This window comes from Poeciliopsis prolifica, unplaced genomic scaffold, assembly GCF_027474105.1.
Source record: "Poeciliopsis prolifica strain line A6 unplaced genomic scaffold, Auburn_PproV2 SCAFFOLD053, whole genome shotgun sequence".
Lineage (NCBI taxonomy): Eukaryota > Metazoa > Chordata > Actinopteri > Cyprinodontiformes > Poeciliidae > Poeciliopsis > Poeciliopsis prolifica.
Genome location: NW_026562428.1, coordinates 1,199,533 through 1,227,446, shown reverse-complemented (window position 1 = coordinate 1,227,446; position 27,914 = coordinate 1,199,533). Strand labels below are relative to the sequence as shown.

Genomic DNA, 27,914 nt, shown 5'->3' with positions numbered 1-27,914 from the left:
TATATACAATATACGATTGTATATATACCTTGATCATCTTAAAAATAATCAAACCTGTTGATTATTTTGAATCAGCAGCTTTGGTCCAATTTTAGTGAGACTGATTTGAGTCTAAAGATGCTTTTCATGCGCTTCGACGCACAGACAAAAAGACGTTACGTTTTTATCAGATAAAAACGGAGGAAAAAGTACTATTTACATTCTTGTTAGGTTTTCACATACTTTTATTTTTATTTTCTTTAGATGGTGTGGATGTCTGAGGATAATAAGCTAACAGTAAAATATGGAAATTATGAAAAACATCAGGTTTGATGCTTCTTGGTCTAAACAGTCAGATTTCAGTGTATTCAGGTGAGTTTTGTAGTTTAATATTGTCCACAGAAAATGTTTGCGTCTATTTACGCAAACTTTGACACAAAGGAAATTTTTATTCATGTCGACTCGTGCGTAAAATATGCCGCCGCACATTTTTTGTGCGCACGCACGCTTTACGCATGAGGCCCCGGGTGATTTATATCCATTGTGACTCAACACCTCCCTGCAGACCCCCAGGCCACCATCAGTTGGCCTTCAACCCAGCTGTAGCACCCTTCCCCTGGGCACTGTGAGATGCTCTGCCCCCATTTCTCATACTGCAGTTTGAATTTCAGCTCACATACCTCAGTAGCTGCCAGATGAGATGGTTTCTCTCTGCCTTTAGAAGTCTTAAATGTCAAAAACTGTGAAGCTTTAACATGGGAATGGCCACAGGAAATACTCAGCTAGTAGATCAAGACTGAATCGCTGTTCTGATCTGTATTTTCAGTACTTTTCTTATCAAAACAACTGTATTGCCTGCATGTTTTGGGTAGTACTGGTGGAACCGGTAAATGCACATTCCCACAGGAAAATATTTCATATGAACTGCCATTAGGCTGGAGCGCTTGACCTGATTAATCGTGATGAATCAGTCTTAAAAATAGTCACTAAGTAATTTAGTAATAGATTGTTCACTACAAATTACCTTTAGAAAAAGGTAATTTGCAGATCACAAACTTGCTTTGAGTTAAAAGGATTAATTGTGACAAAAAGCAAAAACTGAAGAAATCAGAAAGGGATCATTTTTTACAACCTTGAATTAGGTTATACTTCAGATAGAACAAGGTAATTTATTTACTGTCTCAGTGCACCAACAAGTTGATTTGTAAACTGCCTGTTTAGGATAATGCTTGTTGTTTTAATGGATTTATTGGCGCAGATTTCCTTAATTTTGGGAGACTGGTGATTGGCCTATACTTGTATGTGAAGCTGATCTTTTTCCTTGTTCTTATTTACTGCAGCAAAGGTCTAAAACTCAACCACTGTCTTTGTCTGCTCTGCTGTGGGAGGTTTGAGTGGTAGACCGGCTCACCACATTTGCAACATCAGTTGCACTGAACAACAATAATTCACTGTTGTAAACTCAGCGACTTTCTTGGTATACTTGGTGACATTTCAGACAAAAAAAAAAAAAAAAGAGTATCAGCCAAAATCGGAATCGGGAGAAAACCGCAATCAGTGTTCCCCTATTATCAACCAAGCTGTAATATTTTTGAACAGATGATTCTGGAAATCAGATGTTTGCTTTTCACTTTTTTAGATTGCTTCTTTAGAAGCATTGTGTTTGAGACGTTGCATTAAAGCCCTCATTTTTATTTCAGACTGTGAAAATATTTTTTGTTTTGACATGCAGTAATTACAAATATCTGCCTTCAACTGAACGTGACCCGTCTATCCCGATATCTTATCGCAGACGTTTAAGAAGTTAGAAGCACCTGCTTCCCAAGATCAAACGATGTAAAAAGCTGCGGTATGTGTTAGAACATCAGCTGTAACACTTCTTAATGAATAATTCAAACACTACATCTTTGTGTTTGTTTTAAAAGTTTCTCTCTTTTTTTTCTGAAACAAGAGTCAGAAACAGCAGAGCTCATTAGCCAGCATTCAAGTCCAGGTTCATTATCTGCAGAGCAATGATCATAAGCAGGCCAGACTTAATGATCACAGCACATTGATCTTTGGCTCTCTCTGTCTAAACCTGATATCGATCGCACTGCACACATGCACAAACAGGACAAACCGCTGCAGTCAGGCTTTCACACTCAAAGGTAAGTGCTTTCATGTAAAATGACATTCAGCTGAGTAAAAAAAGATTTCCAAAGCAATTTGGCTCAGTGTGAAAAAGTAATTACTCCCTTTAAATCATGAATTGTCTGTCCGCTAGAATCAATGCAAGTGCTGCTTAGTGTCACAAGTTTGGACCCATTGAGATTATTTTATCTCATGCTCTGCTGTGCACACGCTCTGTCTGCACTGATGAACATTCATCCACCTTTGCAAAACTGAATGCTTGAAGTGGCTCCAACTGAGGGCATTCTAACCTGTTTTCTGATTAATTCAGCTATTAATTATTTGACCATTTGGAGGATTAGCTGTGATGCAGGGTAACATAAATTTAGCTCTCTAGCAGGAAGTCCTGGAAGAGACCAGTTTGACTTTAATCCCAAACCCACTTGGGTTATGTGACAGAACAATGATACCAAGTACCTCTGGGAGGAAAGAGCAGATGTCTGGAGTGGCTTTGTCAAAGTTTGGACTTTAGCTTGTTGGAGATGCCCTTAATTGGGTCATCCATTTGTAATAATTCTGCAAATATGACTGGGTTAAGATTGGAAAGTTGCCCCTGTGGCTCAGAAAGTTATCAGATTTCGAGGCCAGCTTACCTTCTTATGTTATGATACTTGCTAGTTATGATGATCAGTAATTCTTTTACCTGTCATTAATGTGTCATAATGAGAATGAAGAAGTTCTCCAAGGGCTTATAACAAGAATAATTAAGCTCTCCTTGTGTCTTTATGTTCTTGTTGAATATGAGTCAGGATTCTGTGAATTGTTCCTTAGTGATTTTGGGACTCAAGTGGTTTTTTTTTTTTTCTTTTTCTTTTACAGCTGGATCTTTAATTTGTGGCTTTATTTAAGTAGAAATCTACTTTCTAGTAGCTTCTGATGAGCTTTTCCTCCATGTTCCACTACTTCTTACACAGCCGTCCAATTTCCTGATCACACTTCTAATTGCTGTCTAATCTTCCTGGATTAATCAGTAACTTGTTCAAAGTCTTTCAGACTTGAATGTGCCTCTCCACATATAATTTGTTTTCCTTTCTTAAATGCTTGACCTACCTGAAGTGCTAACATTCCAGTTAAAGTCTCCAGCTCTTAGGAACCCGCACACGTTCCGTTCCACTTTGGTTTCCATTCAACGGCCAACTTATGGCACGGAAACAAGCAGGGAAGGAACTCACACTCCCATCTCATTAAAATGGACTTTAATTAGTCCATTTTTTCACAGCCGAACTTTTTAAAACCGTGGTGAAGTTTTGTTGTCTCCATTTCCCAGATTAGACTTGAATGTCATGTTCTCTCAACTTTCCCATTTTGAGGAGAAAGATGGAGGGAAATATGCCTTAGATGTAAATTTGAAAATGAACGTATAAATGATTGGAATGCTTTTACGTGTAACGGAACGAAGAAGAAATAAAGCAACAGAGACGACTTATATATAGATATATCTTCATGTAAAGAATTGTTCTACATATTTACCCGGGTAGGCTACCTTTTATGAAATCTGGTTCCTTCACTCTCTCCTTGGCTATTCCTGTTTTCTGCAGCTCACTGTCTCACAAAGGCCAGCATTGTTCCCAACAGAATTTCAATTCGCTCCAAATTGAAAGCAGGTGTTGCGCTGCGGTTTCATCCAGTAAGAGGGGTGACCGGCGGGTCGGGCGGGGTCCGGACTCTGGACTCCTCTCTTTTGGCGGCGTGTCCCTCACGCCATCACAATCTCCAGCCTTTTTTCTACACGACTCAACCATACACTAACTGCAACTCAAGTGACTGAAATTATCAGCGGGTTTTTTCCTTTTTAAAAACATTTTCTAGAGTTGAGTGCAGCCGAACAGCCACCTGTGGCTCTCAAAAACATAATCAAGCTCAAACAAATCGCTTCAGTGTGGTATTTTTTCCCCAAATGTGCTTGCTTTACAGCTCTGTTTGAGAATTCTGCCTGAGCGTTTGAAGGGCTGCACGGTTTGTGTCAAATGAGCTCATAATGCAAGACGATACGACACATCTTTACTTCAACATGTCCCGCGTTGTGTGCTTAAGACCCATTCTCCCAATTCATGCAGAAAGACTTCCCTCTTACTGGGCAATAAACAGAACCATATGTGGAAGTCTTGGAACAGAAAAGGTTTAAATATGGGAATGAAAATGATTGTGGGTTAGCTTGTGGTCATGGATGTACATTATTGTTGGGCACGAGGGACGGAGCACCTCAGCGCGATGCTCCTCTGGATCACGATGATTTACTGTCATGTTTACGCCTTCCTCCAATGACGGCACGCTTTAGCTGAGGATGGAGATTGGTTCAGCTCAAAACGAACAGAAAATAGATCGGAAGAAATCGACCTAACTGATATAATGTCAGACAGAAATAAGGAAAAAGGCTTTTTACTGGGTTCATATCAGTCCGTGTCTGGGCAGAGGGAAAGGAGCTTGCCTTTGAGACTTCCTCCCTCCCGTCTCTTCGGCTCTAAGTGGGGTCGCGGTCGAACTAGCGTAGCGATGCTTTTCATTAGCTAAGTGCAACTGCAGGAGAAGAGCAGCGAGCCTTGATTCACTGGGTCTCCTCTGAACGTGCACGCACATACACAATTATACTCTCTCCTTGTTGTCTTCCTCTTCTTTCCCTTTAAACCATCTCTTTTTTTCCATCATCTGCATCCATTTCTGCTTCGACTTCCTTGCCACTCAGCATGACTCTCCTGTACATTGTTCCTCCTGGGAATCTCCTGCAGCCTGCAGGGGAGGAGCACATGGGTTTCCAGTTAAATTTGAAAACGCGAAGTGACTTTTGCAGCAAGATTATTACTGGTAATTACAGGAAAAGAGTTGTAGTTTGCTGTTTTTTGTGGCTAAATTTAAGATAATCAGCTATGTAGCATATTTGCCTCTTGTTTTCTTTTTTACTGAAATCTATCTGATCAAATCTTATTTAAACAGTGACGGTAAATTCCAGATGTAGCTTTGCAAACACACAGCTAATATTTGCGACGAGATGCATTGACCCCGGTTGCCACAGCAGTCAGGTAACCACGGCACCTGGCTGTGACACAGCTGGACGCGTGTGATTGGTTCAGCTTTCTAGTGGCTTTCTGCCAGGTCATCTTTAACATCGGGGCTGTGCAGTTCTATTTATAAACCCGGACTGGACCTGCACTGTAAAAAACCGCGTGGAGGAGTTGGTAAAAGCACTTGGATATTTATTATTCATTTTTAACAATATCGACTAATTTGAAGGATATGAATAAACAATAAACCCCGAAGAAAGAAACTTTTCAAATTTTTGTAAAATACAAGACGGAAAACTGAGTTTCTGTTGCGAGGCACCCAGATTTGTTGAATGAAGTTCTCAGTATTAGATGAAGCTTTACAGACTTTGAAGTGAGATTGTTTTATTGTTTTATGTGTCAATTGTGAAGATTTAAAGCAAAAGCAACGAAGGATTCATATGCATTCGAAACATGTCAGAGTTCAGTTGAACTGAACCGACACCAAGTTTTTTTTAGAGACTTTCACCAAAAATTTTTTGTCAAAAAGACCCTAACCTCATCCTTCCTTCTTGCATGTTTTGTGTACTTGATAGTTTAAGTCCTTCAGTTTTCACAAGAGGCATCAGCGTTCAAAAACAGCTAAAAAATCGGCAATAATTGAAGATAACTTTCTTCTAGCAGGCCGTTTTCTTTAACATGCTCTGTCCAGCTCAGTGTAGCCAAAGTCAGGATTTCTCTCCGGAGCTTTGGTGAGAGTGTCGCAGTGTGACAAAACCCATTAAGATGTGGGCAGATAAGCAAGTAAAACAATGAGAAGCAGACTTTTGAAAAAATAAAAAAAAAGCTCTGAGCCAAATTAGATGTGGGACACGGATGGGGGGAAAACATGAAAGGCTAAAGGGAAAATTAGCTCAAATATGATGGCGCAACAACTTTCATCAACTAGTTCGCAAGCTGAAGGGTTTCAGCTGCTTTCTCAAAATGAACCTGAGTTTGAAGCCAGAATGTTAAAAATCTCATACACACAAACCAACTGTTGGTCAGAAATCCTAGAAGTGATATCTATAGACCTTGAGTACCATTCAGCATCAATATTTAATTAACCTTGTAATGGTTGGCTTGTTGTTGTTTGAGGCCGTTTAACACTTGGAGGAAGTGCAAATATCGCTTCTTCATGTTTTATTATATTATAAGATGTAGCTTGAGTAATTTATTGTAACATTAGTTTGTTCCGGTGAAGGAGGAATTAGTGTCTCACTCAGCTGAAAGCTAAATCATGGAAGCTGCTGAAAGAGACGCTAGAGTCAACGCTGACTGACCACATGTTACATATCCCGGCTTTTCTCCCCCGTCAGCGGCGACTCGCTGAGTCGGCTTGGCTCGGCCACGGAGGGAATCCTTCCTTCATTTAACCTGTCAAGGTGACAGCTGGAACAAGACGCTGGCTCCTGGCGCCCAGAGCGGCACAGCTGCACAAACACACACAGGAAATGGCATCATTACTATGAGTCATAAGAAGGCTGCTCAGACACAAGAGCAGAGAGGAGGAGAGCTAAACAGGTCGAATGCTCTCTGATTGTTTTTTTTTGTCGAGGAATGAAACACTTTGAACAAATCAAATCAGAGCGGATTGATATGCAGCTGTTTGGCAGGGAAAACTACACTTGAAAACGGTTCTTCTTTGATAGTGAATGAGATAAGTCGTGGAATGGATGTGTTTAGTGTCTCAGGGGGGGATTCTCTACAAAGAGAAACACCGAACACACCACAGCTGCAGCCACCACCTCCGATAGTGTCAGTGTTATTGTCTTTGGTTGCCAGATTCCCTCTGAAGCTGTTGTCCTCTGCTTGTGCCCCAAGGACTAATCAGACATATAAAGATGCAGAGCGTGTTTTTCGTCTGGAATCCAGTGACATCAGAGCCCCGACCTGTCCAGTGATGAAATGCGTGAAATTATCAGTGAATATCTGTGGACTGAACGTTGGTATTTTCCTCGTTGTTGTTTTCCCGCAGCCCGACGAGCTGGAGGGCGTCCACACGCACACCTTCAAGCTGAAGCCCTTCAAGAAGGCAAAGAGTTGTGATATATGCAAGCAGGCCATCACTAAGGAGGGTCTCATCTGTAAAGGTGAGTGTCTGGGATTCAATCTTTTTTTTTCTCTTTTTTTTATTGTTGTCAAAAATGATTATTTTACCAAAGTCATCTTTTGGCAACAACTCTTGAAACTGAGGGATGAATAAATGAATGAATAGATGGATATATGGATTGTCCTGATGATGGCAGTAAACATCCAGCTAGAACATCTGATCTTGACTAACCCAGATCAATAGTTTCTCTGATGATCTGTTTGGCCTAATCTTTACATCAGACACATTGATTCTTTGAAAGCCATTGTATGTGTCAAATTTAAACAGTTTTAGCTAATATTGCTTTTCTGATCAAGCAGAAATATGACTAAACTCCTGCATGCACGTGTCACCAACATGCTTTGATTGACCAAATGTTTCATTGTTCCTCCAAGAGAAATATTTGCCTTCCTCATTTTCTCCCTTTATCGCCTTTCACACATCTTAAGTAGATCTCTCTGTCACTTTTCAACGGCGTCTCAAAGACAGTGGCTTTAACTGAGGCTGAGATGAAGAGTGTAGAGAAAGGAGAAAGAGGATGGGGCTTGTGAAGGGCTTTGGCTGAGGATTTGGTGTTTAAAATTAGCATGGCTGCTGCTGCATTAGCCTAGATAAGAGGCAAAAGAGGGGAAAAGGGGGTGAGGAGTGGGGTGCAGGGCAGAGGCAGGCAAAGGAGCTAAAATATGGGGAGAAGAGATGAAATAAGGAGTCAGACATGGAAGAGGAAAAGAAAATGAGGACAGTAGAGAATTATGTTCTCTTTCATCTTCTTTTATTAATTATCATAAACCCTAAAATACAGAAGAAAACAAGCTAAAACCCAACAGAAACTACATCCAGAAATTAGCAGGGAGCTTCAAGATTTCACCTCCTGCATGCTGTATTTATCGCCTTTCTGTTCAAGATGACAGAGCGAGAAAAACGTAACATTCAACTTCCAGGCATTTTCTTGTTAATTGACCGATTTTGGTCATTTATTGGCTAAACTTGTGACAATAAAATTCGCTCTTCAAAACCAAACAGCTTTTAGTGGAGGGTGTGTGATGGAGTGGGGCAGGAAAAGCGAGACATGTGATGACTGGAGGCAGTGAGGTCGTTCGAGGCAGAGCTAAGAAACAGGCTAGCATAGCGGAAAAGGTAGCTACGCTAAAGCACATATGCCATTTTTGCTCTTTGACGTCTTTAGGAAACATCTAGCTGGGCTAAATGTTTCCGCTCTGTTTTGCCTTTCTGATTGAAATAATTAGCAGGCAGTGCTTCACCAGCACAGCTACTAAGTAATTCATTCATCATCATGACACAGGTTTACCTCATTTAAGCTGGGAGTGTTTTCCTACTACTCAGGCAACCAGAAACCTCTCTCAGCCATATGGAGCGTCATCCATCAGCACCGGGACAAGCAGCTCCTGGCCTCCATCAAATTATTTTTATATCATGTGACAGTTGAAAAAAAAATCACTATAAAATCTTCAAATGTAAAAAAAATAAATAAAACAAACATTTAAAGACAAAGAAAGTAATTGATTGCTGTTTTTATCCACTTGAGGGCAGCGTTGTAGCGCCCCACTCTCAAAATTGGAGCTGGAACTTATTTAGCGCTAAAAATGCTTCTGCTTTCACACCATCCATATGTTTGTGTTTTGGTATTTTTTTGTCTTTAAGCTACTCAATAATGAATTGATAACCTTCCTCTGTTGTTTCAGCGTGCCGCCTGTCCTGCCATAAAAAATGTGAAGTGAAGGTAAGACCCTAACTCTGCTGTGCTCTTCCAACCTTACCTCTTCACATTACTTGTTTTGTTCAAACTTTTGCAATTTAATAAGGAACTGTACGTTGAATTTTTTCTTAAGATTATTAAGTTTGTTTATCCTCATTATGGAACAAATACATGTCTGTCTAATTAGAACTTTAACTCCTTGTCGTTGCTACTAGCTCAAACGTCCGGTGAATGTTCTATTCTTCTCCACGGAATATCAGTTGAGATTTTTGCGTTGAATTTCTTCTCATTTCCATGTGTTTTCAGACTAATTTCAGTTTAAGTGAGCAATGCTTGAGTGCTGAGATTGCTTCACTTGATTCCAATAATTAATTTAAAATGTTAAAATCTTGTAGATCTTGACCTGCCATAAAACTTGGCACTAACGCAACCAAACTATGCAAGTAGATCCTCCAAACAGCATGGCATTAAATACCCAGAGTGCACTGCCTCAGTTTTATCTCGCCAAGCATCAGTCGGTCACATCCTCTCTTTTCTCTCCTGCCCTCTACGGAGAGCCGGTCTCATTATTCCTCCTGATTTATCCCAGACAAGCCTCCAGGAATGCTGTTCCCGTGGTTTGTCGTGTTCGCTGGGCTGGTGGGTTGGAACACACCAGCGAGGTTTGGCAGGGAAGCTTGGGGAGAGAGAGGAATGATGGGAAGGGGCTGGATGAAAACCAGCAAGAATGCATGAAGTTTAAATATTTGTCAACGCCGGAGATTAATTTGTCTCAAAATGATTTCTTTTATCACTTAAAAAAATAAAAAATACAATTATTGTATGTTTGCGTTCCTCGCTAAATGAATGCGGTCGTCCCTGACTTTTTGCGCGTTTCAGTGCTCCCATTCCACCTCGGCCACAGAACAAATTTCCACGTCTTACAGTCGTATATTTCAGAGAATGAACAGTATGAAACACGGCGGTTGCAAAGTGGCCGCAATCCACGAATAGAATGTTAAAAAGAGAGCTATAAATGCATAATGTCCAAACTGATACGTTTGGCTTTACGCTGACTAGTTACACATAAAAGTAAATAAAAGAAAAATGTATTGGTCGGGTTAAAATTTGCGGCGTTGGTGAGTTCAAATTTAATGTGCCACTAAACTTTATGAAGTGTGGACGGATCCACCAACCAAGACGCAATTTTTTATCGCACAAAATAAAAGATAACACAGATGATTCGAATTTTCTTGCATGACCCATAAACAGCTGAGCCCCGGTTTGACTCGGAGTCTTAAACGGTGAAACACTGAGGTCAACAGTTTGTAATCTAAGCATCCCTGACATTTTCATCCACAGTCGCGCTCGTGTGATGTGTGGAAACTGGGAGAGGCCTTTAATTAGATGCTTTGCAAATGACATGCTCTATACAGTGTTGTTAGGGGACACATAGCTGGAACACTTTGGGCCGTTTAAAGCACCCTTTGTCTCGTCTTTATTCCCGAAAAGCTAAAATTGAGCCGGAGACATAAGAGCTGATAATTATCCAACGTTGATCGACACAAACAATTCCTTTCTGCTTTACTGCAACTATTATTTTAATTCACATAGTGTATATAATACAAAACGTATGACAAAACTGTCTTTGATTCAGAATTGTACGGAGCAATAGCATGACTGTACTTATATAGAACTTTATTAGTCATACCAAACAGTCAAAATGCTTGTAATAGAGTCATCAAAGCAAAAACAAATGTGATTATTGTTTTGTTTTTTTTATAAATCAGTTTTGTAAAAAAAACGCCTCTGAGTTTCACATACAAGAATTGTACACAACCCAAACCAGAGCACACCAGCAATTTGCCTTTTAATTTCCAAAGCCTTTCATTTTTTCCCCCCTTTCTGCTCCACTCTTGACGTACATGACACAGAATGTCGAACACCCTAAAATAAAATTCTTGTCGAAAAAGTCTGCAGTTAAGTAAAGGAGACGCACGTTGAAGCAGTAAAAGCTTATCTTGGGTTTAGCATTCCCACAAGCTTGCATTTATGCTAATGTTGCTGCCGACACCTACACTAACACCTAACACAGCATAGAGTCGCAAAACTCAGTATCTGTTTACGCAATACAAATGCAAACAATTTGTAAGAAATTTTTAGCTTAAGATGCAAAAAAATATATATTTTTTTCCCACATTATTTAGTATGCTTCTAGCTTGTTGATTAGCAGAAAACTTGACATAAAGCTGAAGCGCTATCTTGTGTTGAAACTGTGTGCTATCTTGTGTTATGCTAGGCCCATGTTGTCACCGGACCAACATGGTGGCCATTATCGCCAAAGATAGTTTGTTTAGATAGTGCGTTGTGCAGCTGCGTCCCAACAATTATTAAATAGCAAGCGTCATTATGGGCTTAAAGGGTATATTTTTCATAACTGTGCTGTTATGTGAAGAACATTCATAAATTCTGCAATCACTGATCCCAAAATCCCCTCTTCAGATTAAGCCCACTCATGACTTATTTTTAGTCATGTTTGAATATTTTCTCCATCTACGGTTCTTATTTCCATTAGATTTATTTTCCAAAATAGAGAAAGTGGGGCGAGACCAAAAGCTGCACTAAGAACTCTACGGGTTTGAGGAAGGTTCAGGAATGTTGGCATGGAAAAAAATAAATAAATAAATAAAGCACCTATCCAAGCATGAAAGTGAAAAAGGTAGGACCATGAGGGAGAAAAGAAAAACGACGGGGCGCGCGTGCACACGCACGCACACGTTGGGAACAACCAGAGCCAAACCTCTTCATTCCTCGGCCGTGCAACACAGAAGGAACTCTGTTTCCCCGGTAGAGACACGTCACTTCAAAGAGCCGCCACCGCATGCTTCCATAGCAACACCCTTCAGCAGCGCAGACACAACCCGGTAGCTGAGAGATAGTGTTGGCAGACAAATGGTATAAACATTATAATAACCAGGCGCTAGCTGATGACTGATGGACTAATTCACCTCCGTCATCATCTGGAGGTCAAGAACTAAGTTCACTTACAGAGCTGAAAAACCCAGAGGGTGGTGACTACATCTGTCTTTTAAGAAGGAGAACTTTCTGGTGGTCTTTGTAACAGCCAGCAGACACGCATTTCTGGCTTTTGAATGCGTTTAAAAAAATAAAACCGTTTTATTTTCATAAGCTGCATATTTCATTGATAAACAGGCGATAAAAACATGAGAAAAAATGTCTCTGAATTGTGACAACAAAAAAAACCTGATTTAGAATTTAAAATTCAGTTGTGAATGACGACGTCGACTTTCCACTTTGTTTTAGAGTCGCGGTCTATCTATAAGCTTCTGTAGTTTCGCATCAGAGGAAGTGAGTGAAGATGTTCAGTCTGTGTTGGCAACAATTCCAAAGATTGAGCATTTAAAATCAGAGCAAGACAAATGTTTGAGACATTTTATTGCTGGTAAATGTATCGGATCTCATCGAGTCGAGGCTTGACATACGCTACGGCCAAACATTAGCAATTAGGTAAAATCAACAGTCCACACCTCCTTGGAGGAAATATTTCTGATTTCTCCAATCAGAAACGATTGAAGTCGGACAAACTCCGGCGTGCATCTGGACCTAACGTGGACTCGGCATTTTGCTGATCTCGTGATCTTTTTAGCATTCCATCAAATGCATTTTCAATTCAGTGAATCTATATTTGGCCTAATTTGCTAAACTGAAACAACAACGGAAGAGTTGAAGGCTTTACCTTCCCCCTCTCTCTGTAGAGTCAGCAGCTTCCAAAGAGACCTACAAGGGTAAGAAGGGAGGAGAGTGTGTGAGCAGAAGGAGGAATACAGAGGGATACAGTTACTGCCCCTGAACGACTTTTGCTCTCTCATTTTGGGTACCGGAGTCTTAAGGAGCCCCTAGCCACTTTCTTGGCCTTATATAGTGCCTTTCGAAATTTCTTGGCAGTTGACGGGAGGATCCAAAGCCAGCAGTAAAACGAGTGCATCCTGGTCCAGTCCAGAGGCTGAGCAGACAAGCCCGCATTCACGCAGACTCAAGTTCAGTAGCTCTACTGGCACGCGTTTGGGATTACTGCTGTTGTTTGGAGTAAGGGGGAGAAGGAGGAGGACGGTCTCTGCATTACAGTACTCGCTTTCTTGCCTTGACTCTCTTAGAAGGGGCGTGAAGGCAGGGGGTATGTAAAAGTAGCAGCAAGGCAGAGCGGGACGGCGTACAGGCAGGCAGGTAAGCGCGTTTTTGGAATGCGTTATCAGCTTTGACCGAAGATTTTCTGTGGGTTTCTTATATAGAACAGGTAAAATGGGTGGGTAAGCTGTACGGCATCAACCACGAGATGGTGTACAACTCCAGCAGAAGCTTCCCTTGTTTTCTTCGGGGTGTTTTGAATGTGGGCTGCTCTGACTCAGCCATGGGAAAGTTTCTCCCGTGGGAACGAGGCAGGCTGAGTTCACAGGCCGGGGGGGGGAGCCTTTCGTGACCTGACGAGCGGTGATTTGTGGCAGCGGACTCAGCAAGAGACTGGGAGCAACTGGTCAACACAGCAGGCAAACATGTGTTTTCCCTTCTCCCGGGAAAATCGGCTGTAGCATCGCTGAGGAGGAATTTCATTCCCACTCTTTTCCTTCACATCTCTTCTTGTGCTGCTTCTCTCATTTGAGAGAGGATGCTGGCAGTCCAGTCACCTTTGACCTCAATCTAATAAAGGCATGGCAATAAAATATGATTGATTTCACTGAAAGGGCCAAAAGTTGAGAGAGAAATGGTTGTAGCGCTAATCCTATCCTAAGTCTTTGGCCAATGTTTTTTACTTAACCTCATCCTGATGCTGCACTTTTTCATTTGCCAAATCTCAAGGGCATTTGTTGCTTCACTTTAACTCTCCCAGAGATTTATGCCTTAACAGTTCCCTGCAACGACTGAATAGCTTCAGAAAAAGTGAAACATTAACAAAATTCGGTTAAAACTGCAAGCTCCCCTGGCTCGCAAAATAAATGCTGAAAAACTGTTATATAAGCATTTATGCTTAACCGCTGATTCACATCTGTCAATAAGTGAAGAATAGTGAGTTTTTCTTCTGTAACTTAACATGTTCTGGTATATTTTTCTCTGAGGCGGTCAGATCAAACATGAAAGTACACATCAGGTTCTCAGCTCTTGTCGTTTTATTGAGCTTTTTTGTAGCTTTGATGTTGGCTTGGAGTCGTTTCCCCTTCCTTCACCGTGTAATTAGCGGTCAGGCGAGAAATGGCATCCTGCCGTCGTCCCTAATTAAACCGGAACTGATGGGCTGTCCGGGACATGCCGATCAGCGCCTTCCAGTAATGACCAAAACATGCGCCAGTCCACAGAAGCCCGGCTGTGAAAAGTTTGACAAATTTGCAGACGTTTTTATTTCCCCACAAAGGAAACGGGAATCAGGTAGATTTCTGTCAGCTTGGTGCCAAATACTAGAAATCTCCCATGACTGAATTCCAGATCAAATGTCCTATGATTATATGCAGTCATGTTCATCTTGCATGAAATTTCAAGGCAGCCGTTCAGATTTGGTGGTTTTCAACCTGCATCCAAAGTGAGCCACAATCACACATCTGATGTTCATCATTTCCCTGTTTATTGGTGTGTTTTGTCGTCTATTCTAGTGATTTAAGCTGTAACCAGCGGTAAAACAGCCAAGCCACAGCCTGCTCAGCTCTCACTTGGTGATCAAATAGCTGCCTTCTCCACGATCCACAGCTTTTGGCCTCTAGCGTGTCCACTACAGAAAGCCGCACTCGGCTCTCAAACCAAACAATGGCATGTCGGTTTGGAGGTGGAACAGTGTCAGTGCCGAGCTTGCCGGCCTTCATAATAGCTGCACCACCATGGCAATTGGCTGCGATGAATCACGTCGTAAATAGCTGCCTGTAAGTCGTGGCGAAGTTTGTCTGAACCATTTAGAGGAGACGCGAACGCTGCTTGTCACCAATTTCCATGCTTGCTTATGGAGTGTTAGCCATGTGGTAGTCATTTAGTTCTCGTTTTAAAAACAAATCTGTGTTGGTGACATCCAAGAGTCTGGCAATGGGTTTGGGAAACAGACAACTTTGAAGAATGAAAGCAGCCAAAGAGTGTTAGACCATGACCACAGGAATGAGTGGACCACCTCTGCAGCACCTGGTATGTCTAAATGTGTGAGGATTTGTGAGAAATGACATATGTAATGGCATATATATTTTTAACAAAAGTAAAAATCTTTTTTGCTTCTTTTTGGTTAGTGGGCCTACTGTCTAGTGGTGGGCAAACTCGTGCTTATGCGCTAATGGCAGAAAAAAAAACATTTTTTGCAAGCTTTTTTTTATTTCACTATTATATCTGTGACTGTTGACACTCCATGTATGGCCTTCATCAAGGCCATTAGCGATGGTCATTCATACTTTTTACCAGTTTTTCATGCACCTGGTGTTTTGGTCTTCTGTTCCTGGTTTTAAATTCTCGGAAGAACGTTTGACAGCTAACATTTCAAATTCATTTGATATCATTTAGTCTTAGCACACTGAGTAATGTTTGTTTGATCAAATCAGACTCAAAGTTGTGTTGTGGGCTTTGCGTTGACTAAAGTTATACGGTACTGAGTTGAAGTTGTAGTGGTGGAGGAAAATATGCTCTTCAAACACATTCATGAAGAGACTCATTTTCAGACACATCCTAAAGAAAAATTCTCAAACAAGCGAAAAGTAGTGTTTGGTTAGTCTTTTGAATTATGATGTAGGCCTCGAAACAAAAACAGGTGACATTTATGCCCACAATTGAACTTCTTACTGGTCTAAATTTCCTGATCAATCATCTAAAACAGGGACAATTATGGAGAAAATATATGCATTTATACAAACAACCAGTGTATTTATTGCACAGTCATTAGATAATGTTAGTAGACACTGAACACTAGTTATATCAACCAAGCAGACGTAACAAAAAGTCATATTTTTTACTTTAAATTACACTAAATAGTTAGTGCAATCATTCATTTTCGAAACTTCCTCTTTTGAGATAGTTCTATCTGCATTAATTGAGTATTTTGCTCCTAGGTGGAGGAAGATCAAATCTATAAGCAATCACTGAATCGGCCTTTTTCCGTAACAACATCTCAAACGTATTGCATGTTTGACATTGTGTCGAGACGGAAAAGAACACCCTCTCCGCCAAATTTGCCTCCAAATAAAATAGAAACCCAGTCAATGTATAAAGACCCGGTTGAGCTTCAGTCCTTATTTGGCCCCGAAGTTTAGAAAGAGAAGAATTTTCTTCCTTGGGCTCGCCGCCATCGGTGTGGTAGCAGCTCTTGTGTGGGCAGAAAGGAGCGCCTGAGGAATTCTCAGTGCGGTCGGACCAACGGCGGGCTTATTTAGTGGAACCCGTGGGATGATTTATGCACGGTGGCAAACCCATGCTTTCTCCCATCAGCTAGGGTCATGTCGATGTGCTGAGATCACAGTGACAGTTGAGCTAGCAGGTCAAGAGGGCAAGAAGTGTCTTGGAAAGTCACAGCTTTGGAGTCAAAACCTAAATGTTCGGTAGAAAAGCTCTAAAGTAGAAAGAATCTCACCTGAGTGACTTGACCTTTAGCGTTGAACAATGACCGGCCTTAACTCTCCTCTGTTTGGCCCCTAATGGGGCCTCTTATCCAGTCAAGGATTCCAGAAGCCCCCCTTGGGTCTTTCCTTTGACCTCTTGTTTTATTCCTTCTCAGATGCCCCTTGTGGCCCAATGAGAGTATAAGCTCACTTTTCAAGTTTCTGTGACTTGTTTGTGGTCTGCTAGTCACTATGCACTCCTGACTGGCTGGGAAGTAATTTTGGAAAGTCCTCACAGTCCTTAAAGTGACAGAGTTTAGTGTTCCGTCTGCTCAGGTTATGACTTGACTTCTTTATATTTATACCAAACCTAACCTCTGTAATGGTGTCCAGATCATTCAGTTTTACTTTTAACTGTCCAAGAAATTCTATTCCAGTCTGCTTTTCCTCTTGCAAACTGTAGCCTGAAAGCCTCAAATAAAATTATTTTAGTGCTGGACCTTTGATATAGTCTGTCTGGATACTCAGTAGTCTTGGGAACTCTCTTTTGCTCTCTTCTCTTTGATTTCTTTCAAAGGTTTTCTCCACAGTTTAGACCAGGTCTTACATCCTCAGGAAGAGACAGACCCACAGCATCACAGATCACCCACCATACTCAGCAGTGGACATAAATTGCTTTTTTGTACATCCAGCAGTTGTTTCAGGTCAGACCCTCCCTTTTATCTCCATCACCTTCTCGTACTGTTTCGGATATTTGTTCCTTTAGAGCAAGCCGCACACCAACGACGACTTGTCGACCGACTCCTTAAGTTTCACAAATCTCATGCTATGGGCGTGATTGCGTCTTATCCAGCTACTAGTACTGTTGATAACTTTGATTGCAAAGTCAATGAGCTCTTTGTTTTCCCACAGTAAATAATTACGGCAGCTTCCTTCCCGGCCGAGCCTGCTATCAGTTGATAGCGCGCTCTCATCCCTGTGGTTGTTAATAGCCGCCAGCTCACAGCATGTCGGGATACCAGGTGTTATCGGCTCCCACTCAACTCTGTTTCCCTTATGAACTTCCCCTGTGCGTGTTTATCTGTACACACTTAAGTAAATACAATCCGATGTTAGCTATAAGTTTCCATAGAATACTTGTTTGTGCTCTATAATCAGTGATTTGAGGCACAGGGGGAGATCCAGACTATTGGGAGCCACTGACTTGCCGTGGGTAATGTAAGAAAACTTTTCTGACATCCAAATGGGCCGGTGATGGCCAGGCTGCTATTAAAAGATTCGTCATGTTGCATTGCAACATCAGGAAATCAACACCCTGCGAGCTTAGAGGTGACAGTAAAATTAGGGTACAACTGATACTTTTCCTAGCAACAGGAACTGGCTTGTGATTTCACACGGTAGTGCATTTGCGTGTGAGTGAGTGCGTGCGTGTGTGTGTCATTTAGTCTCATTTGCTGGGAGGCCTGCACTGCTGTTTACAGAAAACTTGCTATGCAGCAAAAAACAGCAGAGAAAGGACAGTGGTTGCAAAAAAGAGAGCAAAACATACAAGAGTACACCACAAAAAGAGCAGCTGTTGGAGACGGATGCAGACCAGGGGCACCAAGAAAGGCTTTGCTTTAAAAATGTTTTTGTGTTTGGTATTTAAGCTTTAAGTCTTCACATACTCTGTCCTGTTGGCTACTAATCAGCAGTGTTAAAGTTATGACTCTAACTCTTATAATTATTTCCCAGATCATTTTCCACATGACAGAAATCAATAATAAAAAGAGGTCATAACTAATCCTAATTTTGTCGCACAAGGGTTTTAAACTCTTACCTTACCGCCCTAGCAAATTAGCTGGCTAGCTAGTGCTAGCTTGTACAATGAACACAGTAGAAGTGGAAACACACTCAAAACCACCATTTTTGTGTATTGCATGTGCGATACTGCATGGGTCGGGTGTGCTTTATATATTTTTTTGTGAGGTACTGACATACATACTAACAGACAGATGATATTTTACCAAGCAACCAGTAGAGTACCATGTACCCAACACCTTCATTCCACCTTTCTTTGTTTTTTTTTGTCATGTTTGAGATCAGTCTTTCACTGACAGGAAGGGCTTCCTGCCTGCCAGTTGAACTCACTCCCACTTTCCGCTGGACTCAAAATTTGTTGCGGACAGCAAAGTGTTTTGACAAGAACCTTAATTGTGGAGTACCACAGGGTTCAGTGCTTAGGCCAATTCTTTTTACTGTACATGTTTCCAGATGGCATGGGATTATGGTACTCGACTATATCAAATCCATAAGTCCCAATGTCTTGAAGAAATAAAAGCCTGGGTGAATCAGAAATATTCTGCATTTAATTCTGAGACAGGAGCTGTCGTCTTGGGATTAGACTGTGTTTTTTTTTAAGTGAAATTGAATTAATCGCATTAATGTTGACAGCCCTAAATTGGTTGCAACTTTTTTTTATCTTCATGTGGTGACTTTCTATGCTGCAACGTAAGGGTGGCTTACACAAGAAGGTTAGGTTTTAGCTACTATCTTGCTTACTGTTTCTCCCTTTTGCCTGTAGCTAACGTTACTCACTTTAGCTACAGGTTCTCTGTTCATGAAGGCTTTTCCGTATCCAAAACATTACCTGCTTCCATTTGGGTGTGGAAAAAAAAAAGAAATTTTTTTTCCATATTAAAAAACATTAAGCCAACATAATAATTAGTACTCAACAGATTGAAGCAACAAAGTGTTGCTGTCGTGTTGAGCTTATGTTTTCACTGCTTGCTGTTTCTGTGACTTGACTTTACGCGCCTGCTCTTCTCGCTCATCAGCTATCTTTTTGTCTTCAGGTCACTACATCATGTCAGACTGCGACCAGCTGTGAGCCGGTGAGTACGAACCCGGAGGTCTTTGAGGAAATGTTCAGACAGTTGCTGGCCTCAAAATTGTAGCTCAAATGGGTCAAAGGTCGGCATCTATAAGCATGAGCGCTTCTTCCTGTCTGCTCAGACTGAAGCGGACAAAGTATGTTCAGCTTCAGAGGTGATAAAAGTGGTCGGGATGTGGGCAGAGATGAATATGAAGAAAAAAAATGAATGAAAAACACAATTATATAAGTCATATATAAAACTTATATATAAATAAGACAATAAAGACAAAGTTCATAACTAATCTACGATGAATTTAGTCCACCAATTATAACAAAAACCTTCATATTTGAGAGAGTGGAGGCTTTTAAAACTGGTCGCATGGGTAGATGCTCAGGGCGGCAATAGAGGGGGGCAAACTCTTCTCTGAAGAGACACATCCTCATCAGTTCCAAGTGTCTGAAGGAACTCCAACCCCAAGCTGCAGGAGGTGGAAGATAAGCAATTTTATGTCTTTTTTTTTTTTTTTTTTTTTTACCGTTTCCAAAGGGTTGCAGAAAATGATTTATGCTCCGTGGCGCAAAGACTCAACTCATTTTCATTTTAATGAGCTTGAAATTGAAGTTTTCCTTCTCTTCCATGAAAAATGTGAGCTCAGCAAAATGTTGGACGGTGATCGGAGGACCGGCAGATTCATCAGTCTTCCGATTTCTAAGCTTTCAGCATGAAAAGTTGTGTTTTTGTTCTCCGTCTTTAACATTGGCGAGGAATTGGATGACCAAAGTAGAAGTTCAACCTTTTGAGTCTTTTATTCCAATTTCTGCTTTTCTGTTTTGCCCTGAACTTGTTGTTTGTTCCTTGTGGTGAAAAAAGGTCAGTGATTTGCTCACCCTTCCTCTGTCTCTGCAGCCTCCGACTCCACAGCTGCCGCTAAAGCATGTAGATACACCGGTAAGTCGTTTCATTCATTAACGCTGCTACTGTTTCAGATCTGTCCAAATATTTAATAAATACTCATTTCCGACACGATCCGAGGTGTTTTCCTGACCCTTGTTGTGCTGCTAATGTGGAAGGAAAACTGTTTATGTAAAGCAGAAGGCAGAAAAAACACAGAACATGTGTTGAAACACAATTTTCTTCCCTTTAGTTTCTCCAGAGTAGAGCAAACAGACATGAAAGCGCCACTGATGTCTCACATCCCTCGCCTTCTCTGCCTTTGTTTCTTACGAGTCAGCGTTTGTGTCAGATGTTTCCCGAATAATTAGATCAGCGATGACTCAGAGCAGCAATGTAAACACAGATGGTTCCCTTTGTTCACCAGCTTTTATAGAAACTCACACAAAACTCTGCAGAATAATAATAATAATAATAATAAAAAGACTCAGTAATTATTATCTTTCTTGCATCCTCAGCAACAGAAATTTACAAATTTCATTTTCTCTCAAATAGAAGCTCAGATTGATTTGGATATTTCCTCCTGGGGGTATTGGTGCGTCTGTGGAGAAGGTGGAGGTTTTCTTGGGTTCATTTCAGCAGGATGTGTTCATGGTGGTTTGGTGCTGAAACGGCCCGCTGTGACCATGGCGGCTCCGCTGAGGCCAGATGAGCCAGACTCTTAATTCCAGACGCCGCGGACCAAAACGAAGCTCGTCAGACGGGGGGAAAACATTGGGTCGCTGGTTTTTCCGCTCGCATTCTCGGCATTCTTCATCAGTTTCTCCACACTGAGGAGCAACTCGGATGGAATATGGAGTTGGAGGGGAATGTCTCCAGAAAGGGAGGGAGGAAAAGTTCAAATAAATGCAAAACGAAGACAGAGAAGGCAGGAGACAGAAAGCAACATGATGTATCAAATTATCACTTATCAAGACTGGCTGAAAGCAGTGGCAGTTCTGGCATGCATGAGGCCCTCAGCTTCCAGGACCCGCCCCTTTCCAAGTTGGACCCATGTTAAGATCAAGAAAGGGCCGAAACCTTCTGATAAAAGAACCACAGAAACATGAGGAATCTGTAGACTTTCTATGACTGTGGTTTTGCGAAAGACTGGAGAGTTAAAAACTGCTTTGATTTTATTCATACAATATTATTTAAACACATTATTGTCATATTAAAGGCCTCCACAGAAATATCTACGGTGGGCCAGATTTAGGGCCTCGAGTTTGACACATGTGGCTTACATAGATAGATTAATAGACAGATTTGGTTGGTTGGACTGATGGATGGATGGTGACTCCATTTTTGAAGATGGCGCAATGGCCTAGTCAAAGTCAGGACTCAAATATTTTGAGCAATGCAGCTCTGATACTTCTGATGCCTGTTTTTTCTCTATTTATTGTAGTTCACTTAAAATCTATGAGCTTGTGTTCATGGCATTTATACAATGTTTGTATAGAGTGTTAAACTGAAAAAGAAATGATATAGTTATTATTGAACATATTTTCTAAATTGTTCAAATTTCAGGGATTTTTCACTTTTCTCAGCTGGGTGTTTCATTTGCTTTTATAATTTTTTTTTTCAAAATAATTTTCTCCAACTTTACACTTCATGCTTAATATTTCTGAGACTTCATGTTTTTATGAGTCTTTGTTCCTTTTTCACTGTTTCTTAACTCGTCCCTCTTAAACTACGGCAAGCTGTTAGTACATATAATCATCAGGTGACGTGACACGATGTTTGCAGATGAATCTTTTCTCTTCGGTCCTTCTGTTTCTCTTAGGGATCGACGAGGTCCTGCAAAAGTGTGGAGATTCGGAGAAAGCAGTCAGGGTGAATGTTCTATTTTCACTTTGTCCAACATATTCCAGCTCCTGCTTCAAACAATTTTTCAACGTTTAATAATTAGCTGCACTTTTTGTACTATTTGTAGAGTAGGCTTTGTGTTTGTCTTCAGGAAATTAGAACAAAATTTGAGTTTAGATTTGATCAAGTTGGATGTTTGTCATCCGTTCCCAAGAGGAATGGAGGACTTTCCTCAAAGATGTGGCAGCAACTGTGAAAAACTCTGTGTGTCTCTGCTGCACAGCGTGCTTCAGGCCATGGAGGAGAGCTATGAGGTGGACCTGGTCTACATCACCGAGAGGATCATCTCCCTCTCCTTCCCCGCCGCCGCCGACGAGCGCAGCTACACCAACAACCTCAAAGAGGTGGCCTCCATGCTGCGGTCCAAGCACGGCGCGCACTACCTGGTGAGACAAGTCCGGGCGCAGAACCCGCTCCCCGGCGAGCCGAGCCACTTTAATGTGTCGTTCTTCTCTCGTTTACCTCAGGTGCTCAACCTGAGCGAGCAGCGGAACGACTTAACCAACTTAAACCACAAGGTATGAACGCGGTTTGGTGGAAGCAGAGGCCGCGCGTATGAGAGGAGTGAAGCGAAACATGGAAAGCGAAATGGGCTCGCGCTTTCTGATCATTTTTCTGATTGATCCGGCTCAGGTTCTGGAGTTCGGCTGGCCGGATCATCACGCTCCGGCGCTGGACAAGATCTGCAGCCTGTGCAAAGCCATGGACACGTGGCTGAGCGGAGACCAGCGCAACGTGGTGCTGCTGCACAACAAGGTGAACAGACACTTAGGATAGGAAGAAAGATCTGTAAAAACTTCTTATGAGTTTTTATACTAATAAAAGATTCTGAATGCATATTTAAGCCATAAAAATATGTATAAATTGAGATATATTTATGAATTTATTATATCATTACATATCCCATTAGAACTCATTTTACTGAAATTACATGAACTCCAGATGTTTTTTTTCCCTTGAAAAATATGTTTTGTCAAAAATCAATAAGTAATTAAAACAATTAATTTGTTTTAAACCATTTTTGAAATCTGAATAAACTTCAGTTTTAGACCAGCTACACTTTAAAAAAGTTTTTTTGTTGTTTTATTAGCTAAATGTCAATTATCTTATTGCTTTCTAAGATGATTTGGGAAATGGCATTGATGGCTTCTGATTGGCTGATTGTAGACATCAGACAGAAATGGATGTACTTTCAGTCAACACCTCAAAACACTGCTTCCTGCCTGGTGTGACATCATAAAAACAATTGTCCTTGAATGCATCATCAAGCTTCCTGCCGAGCCCAGTTTTTACATTGCCGATTTAAAAATTTTTTTTTTAGGAACAAACTCTTCTCACTGTCGCACCTTTAACACTACCCAAGGACTTTATACACCAAATCGTAGATATTTCCCTTTACTTTCAGTCGGTGAGTCTGGATTCGTTGTAATATTTATAGTTTTCCTCCAAGTCCCCTCAGAGTGCAGGAAACTCTCACGCTCTCCGTCATTTACGTTCGTCGTGATCCTTCTCTGAACTTTCAGGAAGTTGTTTTAGTGTTTTCCAACATGAACTTCACTTTAACTCTGTCTTCTTGGGTGTCCTACGGTTTTGCAGGGGAATCGAGGTCGAACAGGCGTAGTGGTGGCTGCATATATGCATTACAGCAACATATCTGCAAGGTATGCATCATGTTATTGCACTTGTTTTATTTTCTAAGCTTCTGTGTGAAGTTCACAATGCGACGGTAGAAGATTTGAGGCTGTCGCTTTTCCAAAAACTGTCTTTGGAGTACTTTGATCTTAAAACCCCCCATTTTTTAGGGTGACGCGAGGACAGGAGTAACAATCCATCAAACGAAGGCCTTGAATATTAAACACCGACGTGATATTTTAGCTTAGCAGTCTGTTCTCGCTAGTTTATTTTCCTGGCATTGCAAGGGAAAAATGTCATCCATGTTTAATAGAACCAGATGTTATAAAATGGGCGCCAGCCACAGGGTATATTTTTATAAAGTTGTGAAAAGAGTTTTGCTTGTCTTATAGAAAAAAGGGGACGATTTTGAATTGAAATCTAGAATAATGACGTGTGTGATTTCATGCCATGCAGCGCTGACCAGGCGCTCGACAGGTTTGCCATGAAGCGATTCTACGAGGACAAAGCTCTTTCTGTCGGTCAGCCGTCACAGAGAAGGTAAATGATTAACTCCCTTTATTTTCTATAACTGCTTTTTATTATTAATTCCACTGAAGAGTTAACTTGAAGACACCCTTAGATCATCAAAATGAGACATCCTGCAAATCCTTCTTTTTTTTTTTTTTGTTTGTTTCACTGTAGACAAATTATCTCACTACTTTTTGCACTTTTTAAAATTTATTTAAATCCTCAACAAAATGTTGCTTTTATACCAAGATGACCTGAGTAAATGTGTTTTTCAAAGTTAGCAAAAATGCTAAAGCGTTAAATGAAAAATTGGTGCCACTATCAGCGCATTAGCACCATTAACCTCTAACGGAGAGAGAACACAGAACAGTGGGGAGCCTGGCCAGGAGTGATCAAGCTACAAAAAAAAAAAAAAACTTTTCTGGAAGAGAGCATTGAATTTGCTTGATGATCCGTCGACATCTAAATTGCATCTTTATTTCACTGATATTTTGGGTAAAAGTAAGTGACCATCATAGTGTAGCTGCGGCTCCTTCGTTTTTTGTCGCGCTGTTTCTCGTGACATCTCGGGTCAGGCTAATTGAACTGCCCAGAAACCAAAACATCTGGTCACTGACAGGAGGACAAGGAGGATGAGCGTCCACGGAGACCTGGAGGTCAAGGTCGCCTTTGGTACGATCATTATTAGCATCGTGAACAACCAGACTATACTAACTCAACAGACACCTAGCAGCCCTCCGTACAACATCTGTCTATTCCATCGGATGCTAAAGAGAATAAAGCAACGTCATACCGAGACTGAAATTGGGTTAGAATTTAAAAGGTAATTCAACTGGAATATAGAAAATTGGTCTCTTCATGTTGGTCTCTTAACTGACCCCATTTTAAACAAGCACCTACTGCGAATGGAGACAGGGGAGCTGATTGGAGCTTTGGGGCAGACTGAGGATGCCCATGGTATGTCTGCAGGTATGTGCAGTACTTCAATGGGCTCCTGTCTGGACACATCAAGATCAACAACAAGCCACTCTTCCTGCATCACGTCATCATGCATGGCATCCCCAACTTTGAATCCAAAGGCGGTGAGTTTCCCAGTCGAAGGTCTGCAGGAGAGACGCAGCTCGTCACCACGTCTCATTCGTCTCGCTGCCGTTTCTCGACAGGATGCCGGCCGTTCCTGAAGATCTACCAGGCAATGCAGCCAGTCTACACATCCGGAATCTAGTATGGACATTTTTCTTCCAGTTCAGTGTGGTTTGGCTTTGAGTCTGCAGAGAAACTAACACTTGGCGGGATGCCCAACTGATAGAGCTTTACTGTCTTTGGTTTTGGCAGCAATGTGCAGGGAGACAGCAACACCAGTATCTGCATCACCATAGAACCTGGGCTGCTTCTGAAAGGAGACATCCTGGTAGGACTGCGATCTTTTCATACTTATATTGTTATGTTCCATATGTTGTAATAATTCATATTCTGTTCTTCGTAGCTGAAGTGTTACCATAAGAGGTACAGGAACCCGACCAGAGACGTGGTGTTCAGGGTCCAGTTCCACACTTGTGCCATCCACGACCTTGGGGTCGTTTTTGGGAAGTCGGAGCTTGATGAGACCTTCAAAGGTGTTATTATCTGTTATTAGTAGTGAAATTATATGCATGAGTCATAAAATACTTTATCGTTGCATGTTAAAAAAAAGACACTTGGGCATAAAGATCAAAGTCAATGGCTTAATTTTGTCTGACTGCAGGAGATAGGTTGCCTCGAGTTTCATAATCAACAGTGCCCTCTTCTGGTCAAACAGCACTATTGAAAAGCTAATTGTTCCATAAAGTGTAACTGATTTTATTTTACTTTATAATTTTCATTAAAATTTTGAAATGCTATTTATTTCTGCATGATAAAAATTCTTCCAAATTTGTTTGAAATTAATTATTAAGATATATATATATTTTTAAATTCTATCTCAAATTTGACATTTTCATCTTACATTTTCAAATAAAATAATTGAGATATGCAATTTTAATAAAATTTGAGCTATTTTGAGATATTGATATGATTATTGTCTGTAATAAACAACAGTTTCAAATTAAGATAACATTAGCAAAGCTTTGAAATTTTACTCCTAATTGTTTTTAGGACAAAATAAAAATAAGGATCTTATGAAAACACACGTTTACGATTTATTAGGATTTAAATGTTTTGCATTTTAATGGAACCAAGCAAAATACTATCCTTTCAAAATAAAGAGATCATAAAAAGAATGATGAAAAGAAAGACGCATGCTGCCTTCTGCTGTGTGTTCGTACAGATGAAAGGTTTCCAGAGTACGGGAAGGTGGAGTTTGTTTTCTCCTACGGACCAGAAAAAATCCGAGGTACTCCATTTTTCTAGCCACTTTGAATGCCTCGTTTACCCATCAGGAGACGGTTCAACCGAACGTGCTTTTTAACTTTCGTACGCCAGGTCTGGACCACTTGGAGAACGGGCCAAGTGTGTCTGTGGACTACAACACCCAGGACCCCCTGATCCGCTGGGACTCGTACGAGAGCTTCAGCCATCCCAGTGAGGACGCAGTGGACACTGAGAACGGTATGTCCTCACACTCCTTACGTGGACATTTTCTCTCTCAGAAAGTCCTCAGCTTTATAATTCAAGTTAATTATTCACTTCCATAAGATAAAAGATTATGTATATGTTTTAGCAAATACTTCAAACCAAAAGTTTGTCAATTCAGAATAAGGCCTGAATGCTTCTTTCAGCCCCCAATGAAGGGACTACATGTGTTCTTAAGACGAAAACCAAATTATTCTTATTAGAATTAAAACTGAAACGAAGCAACAGAAGCCAGCTCCAGATTTTTGTTGCCTGTGAAGCTCCACACCCCCTGCTTGTCCTCCTCTGTCCTGTCATTGAGTTCTTTAAATAGCCACTGCAGAAATAGGGGGGCGTCAGTCACCCTGCAACAAGCTAAACCCCCCCGCCCGGATGGGGGGACCGTTGTAAACTGAAACACCTACTCGGATCAGCTCCAACGAGGTGCTGAGCTCACGGCTAATGTTTCCGTCGGGAGTTTGAGAATTTAAATAGAAGCTAAATATGTCGGAGAAAAAGCTGATGATATACCTGGAAGCTCCATGCAGCTCTGAGTTCTGCAAGTTCTTCATCAACAGAGCCCTCTAGTGGCAAACCTCATGCACAACGGAATAGAATAGAAATATGCTTCATCTGATGATCTCACCAGGTCCCTGGGCTCCTTTCAGTGATGATGAGCTCCATGATCACGGCCATAAAAACCGGCTCAGACAGGAGGACTGGTGAGCCTCAGCAGAGCCATACTTGGCAGCCTTTCCCAACCTTCCTGTACCACGTTCCCCTTCTTCATGAAGGCGCTATTTGTTTCGTTTTCAGCAGCTTTCAAAGAGCCATTTCATTTTTATGCCCGCCCCCCGGGGAGCCGTTGAGGTTGCTTCTATGTTGCAAAGAAGGTCAATGGGAATTGTCAGGATTCCCAGTTCGGGCCCAGCAGAGGGGGCTGCAGCGTTCTCAGAAATAACTAAACTCTTCATCCGTTTAGTTATTTCTCTACTTGGGTTTTTTTTT

At 41.2% G+C, this 27,914-nt stretch overlaps 1 protein-coding gene and 1 long non-coding RNA gene across 8 annotated transcripts in view; one reads left to right on the top strand and one right to left on the bottom strand.

Moving 5' to 3' along the window:
* The window catches only part of tns1a (tensin 1a), a 58,241-nt gene that overhangs the window by 10,094 nt on the left and 20,233 nt on the right, over window positions 1-27,914 (top strand). For 5 of the 7 annotated variants that reach the window (XM_055059070.1, XM_055059069.1, XM_055059067.1 and 2 more), the window contains 16 exons: window positions 7,144-7,258; window positions 8,961-8,998; window positions 19,359-19,397; window positions 20,286-20,327; window positions 22,093-22,142; window positions 22,399-22,561; window positions 22,643-22,693; window positions 22,809-22,931; window positions 23,772-23,836; window positions 24,264-24,347; window positions 25,287-25,399; window positions 25,481-25,541; window positions 25,653-25,728; window positions 25,804-25,933; window positions 26,623-26,688; window positions 26,778-26,903. In XM_055059070.1, coding sequence (XP_054915045.1) covers window positions 7,144-7,258; window positions 8,961-8,998; window positions 19,359-19,397; window positions 20,286-20,327; window positions 22,093-22,142; window positions 22,399-22,561; window positions 22,643-22,693; window positions 22,809-22,931; window positions 23,772-23,836; window positions 24,264-24,347; window positions 25,287-25,399; window positions 25,481-25,541; window positions 25,653-25,728; window positions 25,804-25,933; window positions 26,623-26,688; window positions 26,778-26,903 — 1,342 coding nt within the window. Of the gene's footprint in view, window positions 1-7,143; window positions 7,259-8,960; window positions 8,999-12,669; window positions 13,199-14,835; window positions 15,131-19,358; window positions 19,398-20,285; window positions 20,328-22,092; window positions 22,143-22,398; window positions 22,562-22,642; window positions 22,694-22,808; window positions 22,932-23,771; window positions 23,837-24,263; window positions 24,348-25,286; window positions 25,400-25,480; window positions 25,542-25,652; window positions 25,729-25,803; window positions 25,934-26,622; window positions 26,689-26,777; window positions 26,904-27,914 lie in introns of those variants that run through there. The other 2 variants (XM_055059074.1, XM_055059073.1) reach the window with 2 other exon arrangements.
* Window positions 4,233-16,800, bottom strand: LOC129378677 (uncharacterized). The gene is made up of 3 exons (XR_008608076.1): window positions 16,557-16,800; window positions 6,449-6,598; window positions 4,233-4,875 (listed from the first exon to the last, which is right to left on the bottom strand). It is a non-coding gene; the product is annotated as an uncharacterized LOC129378677 (long non-coding RNA).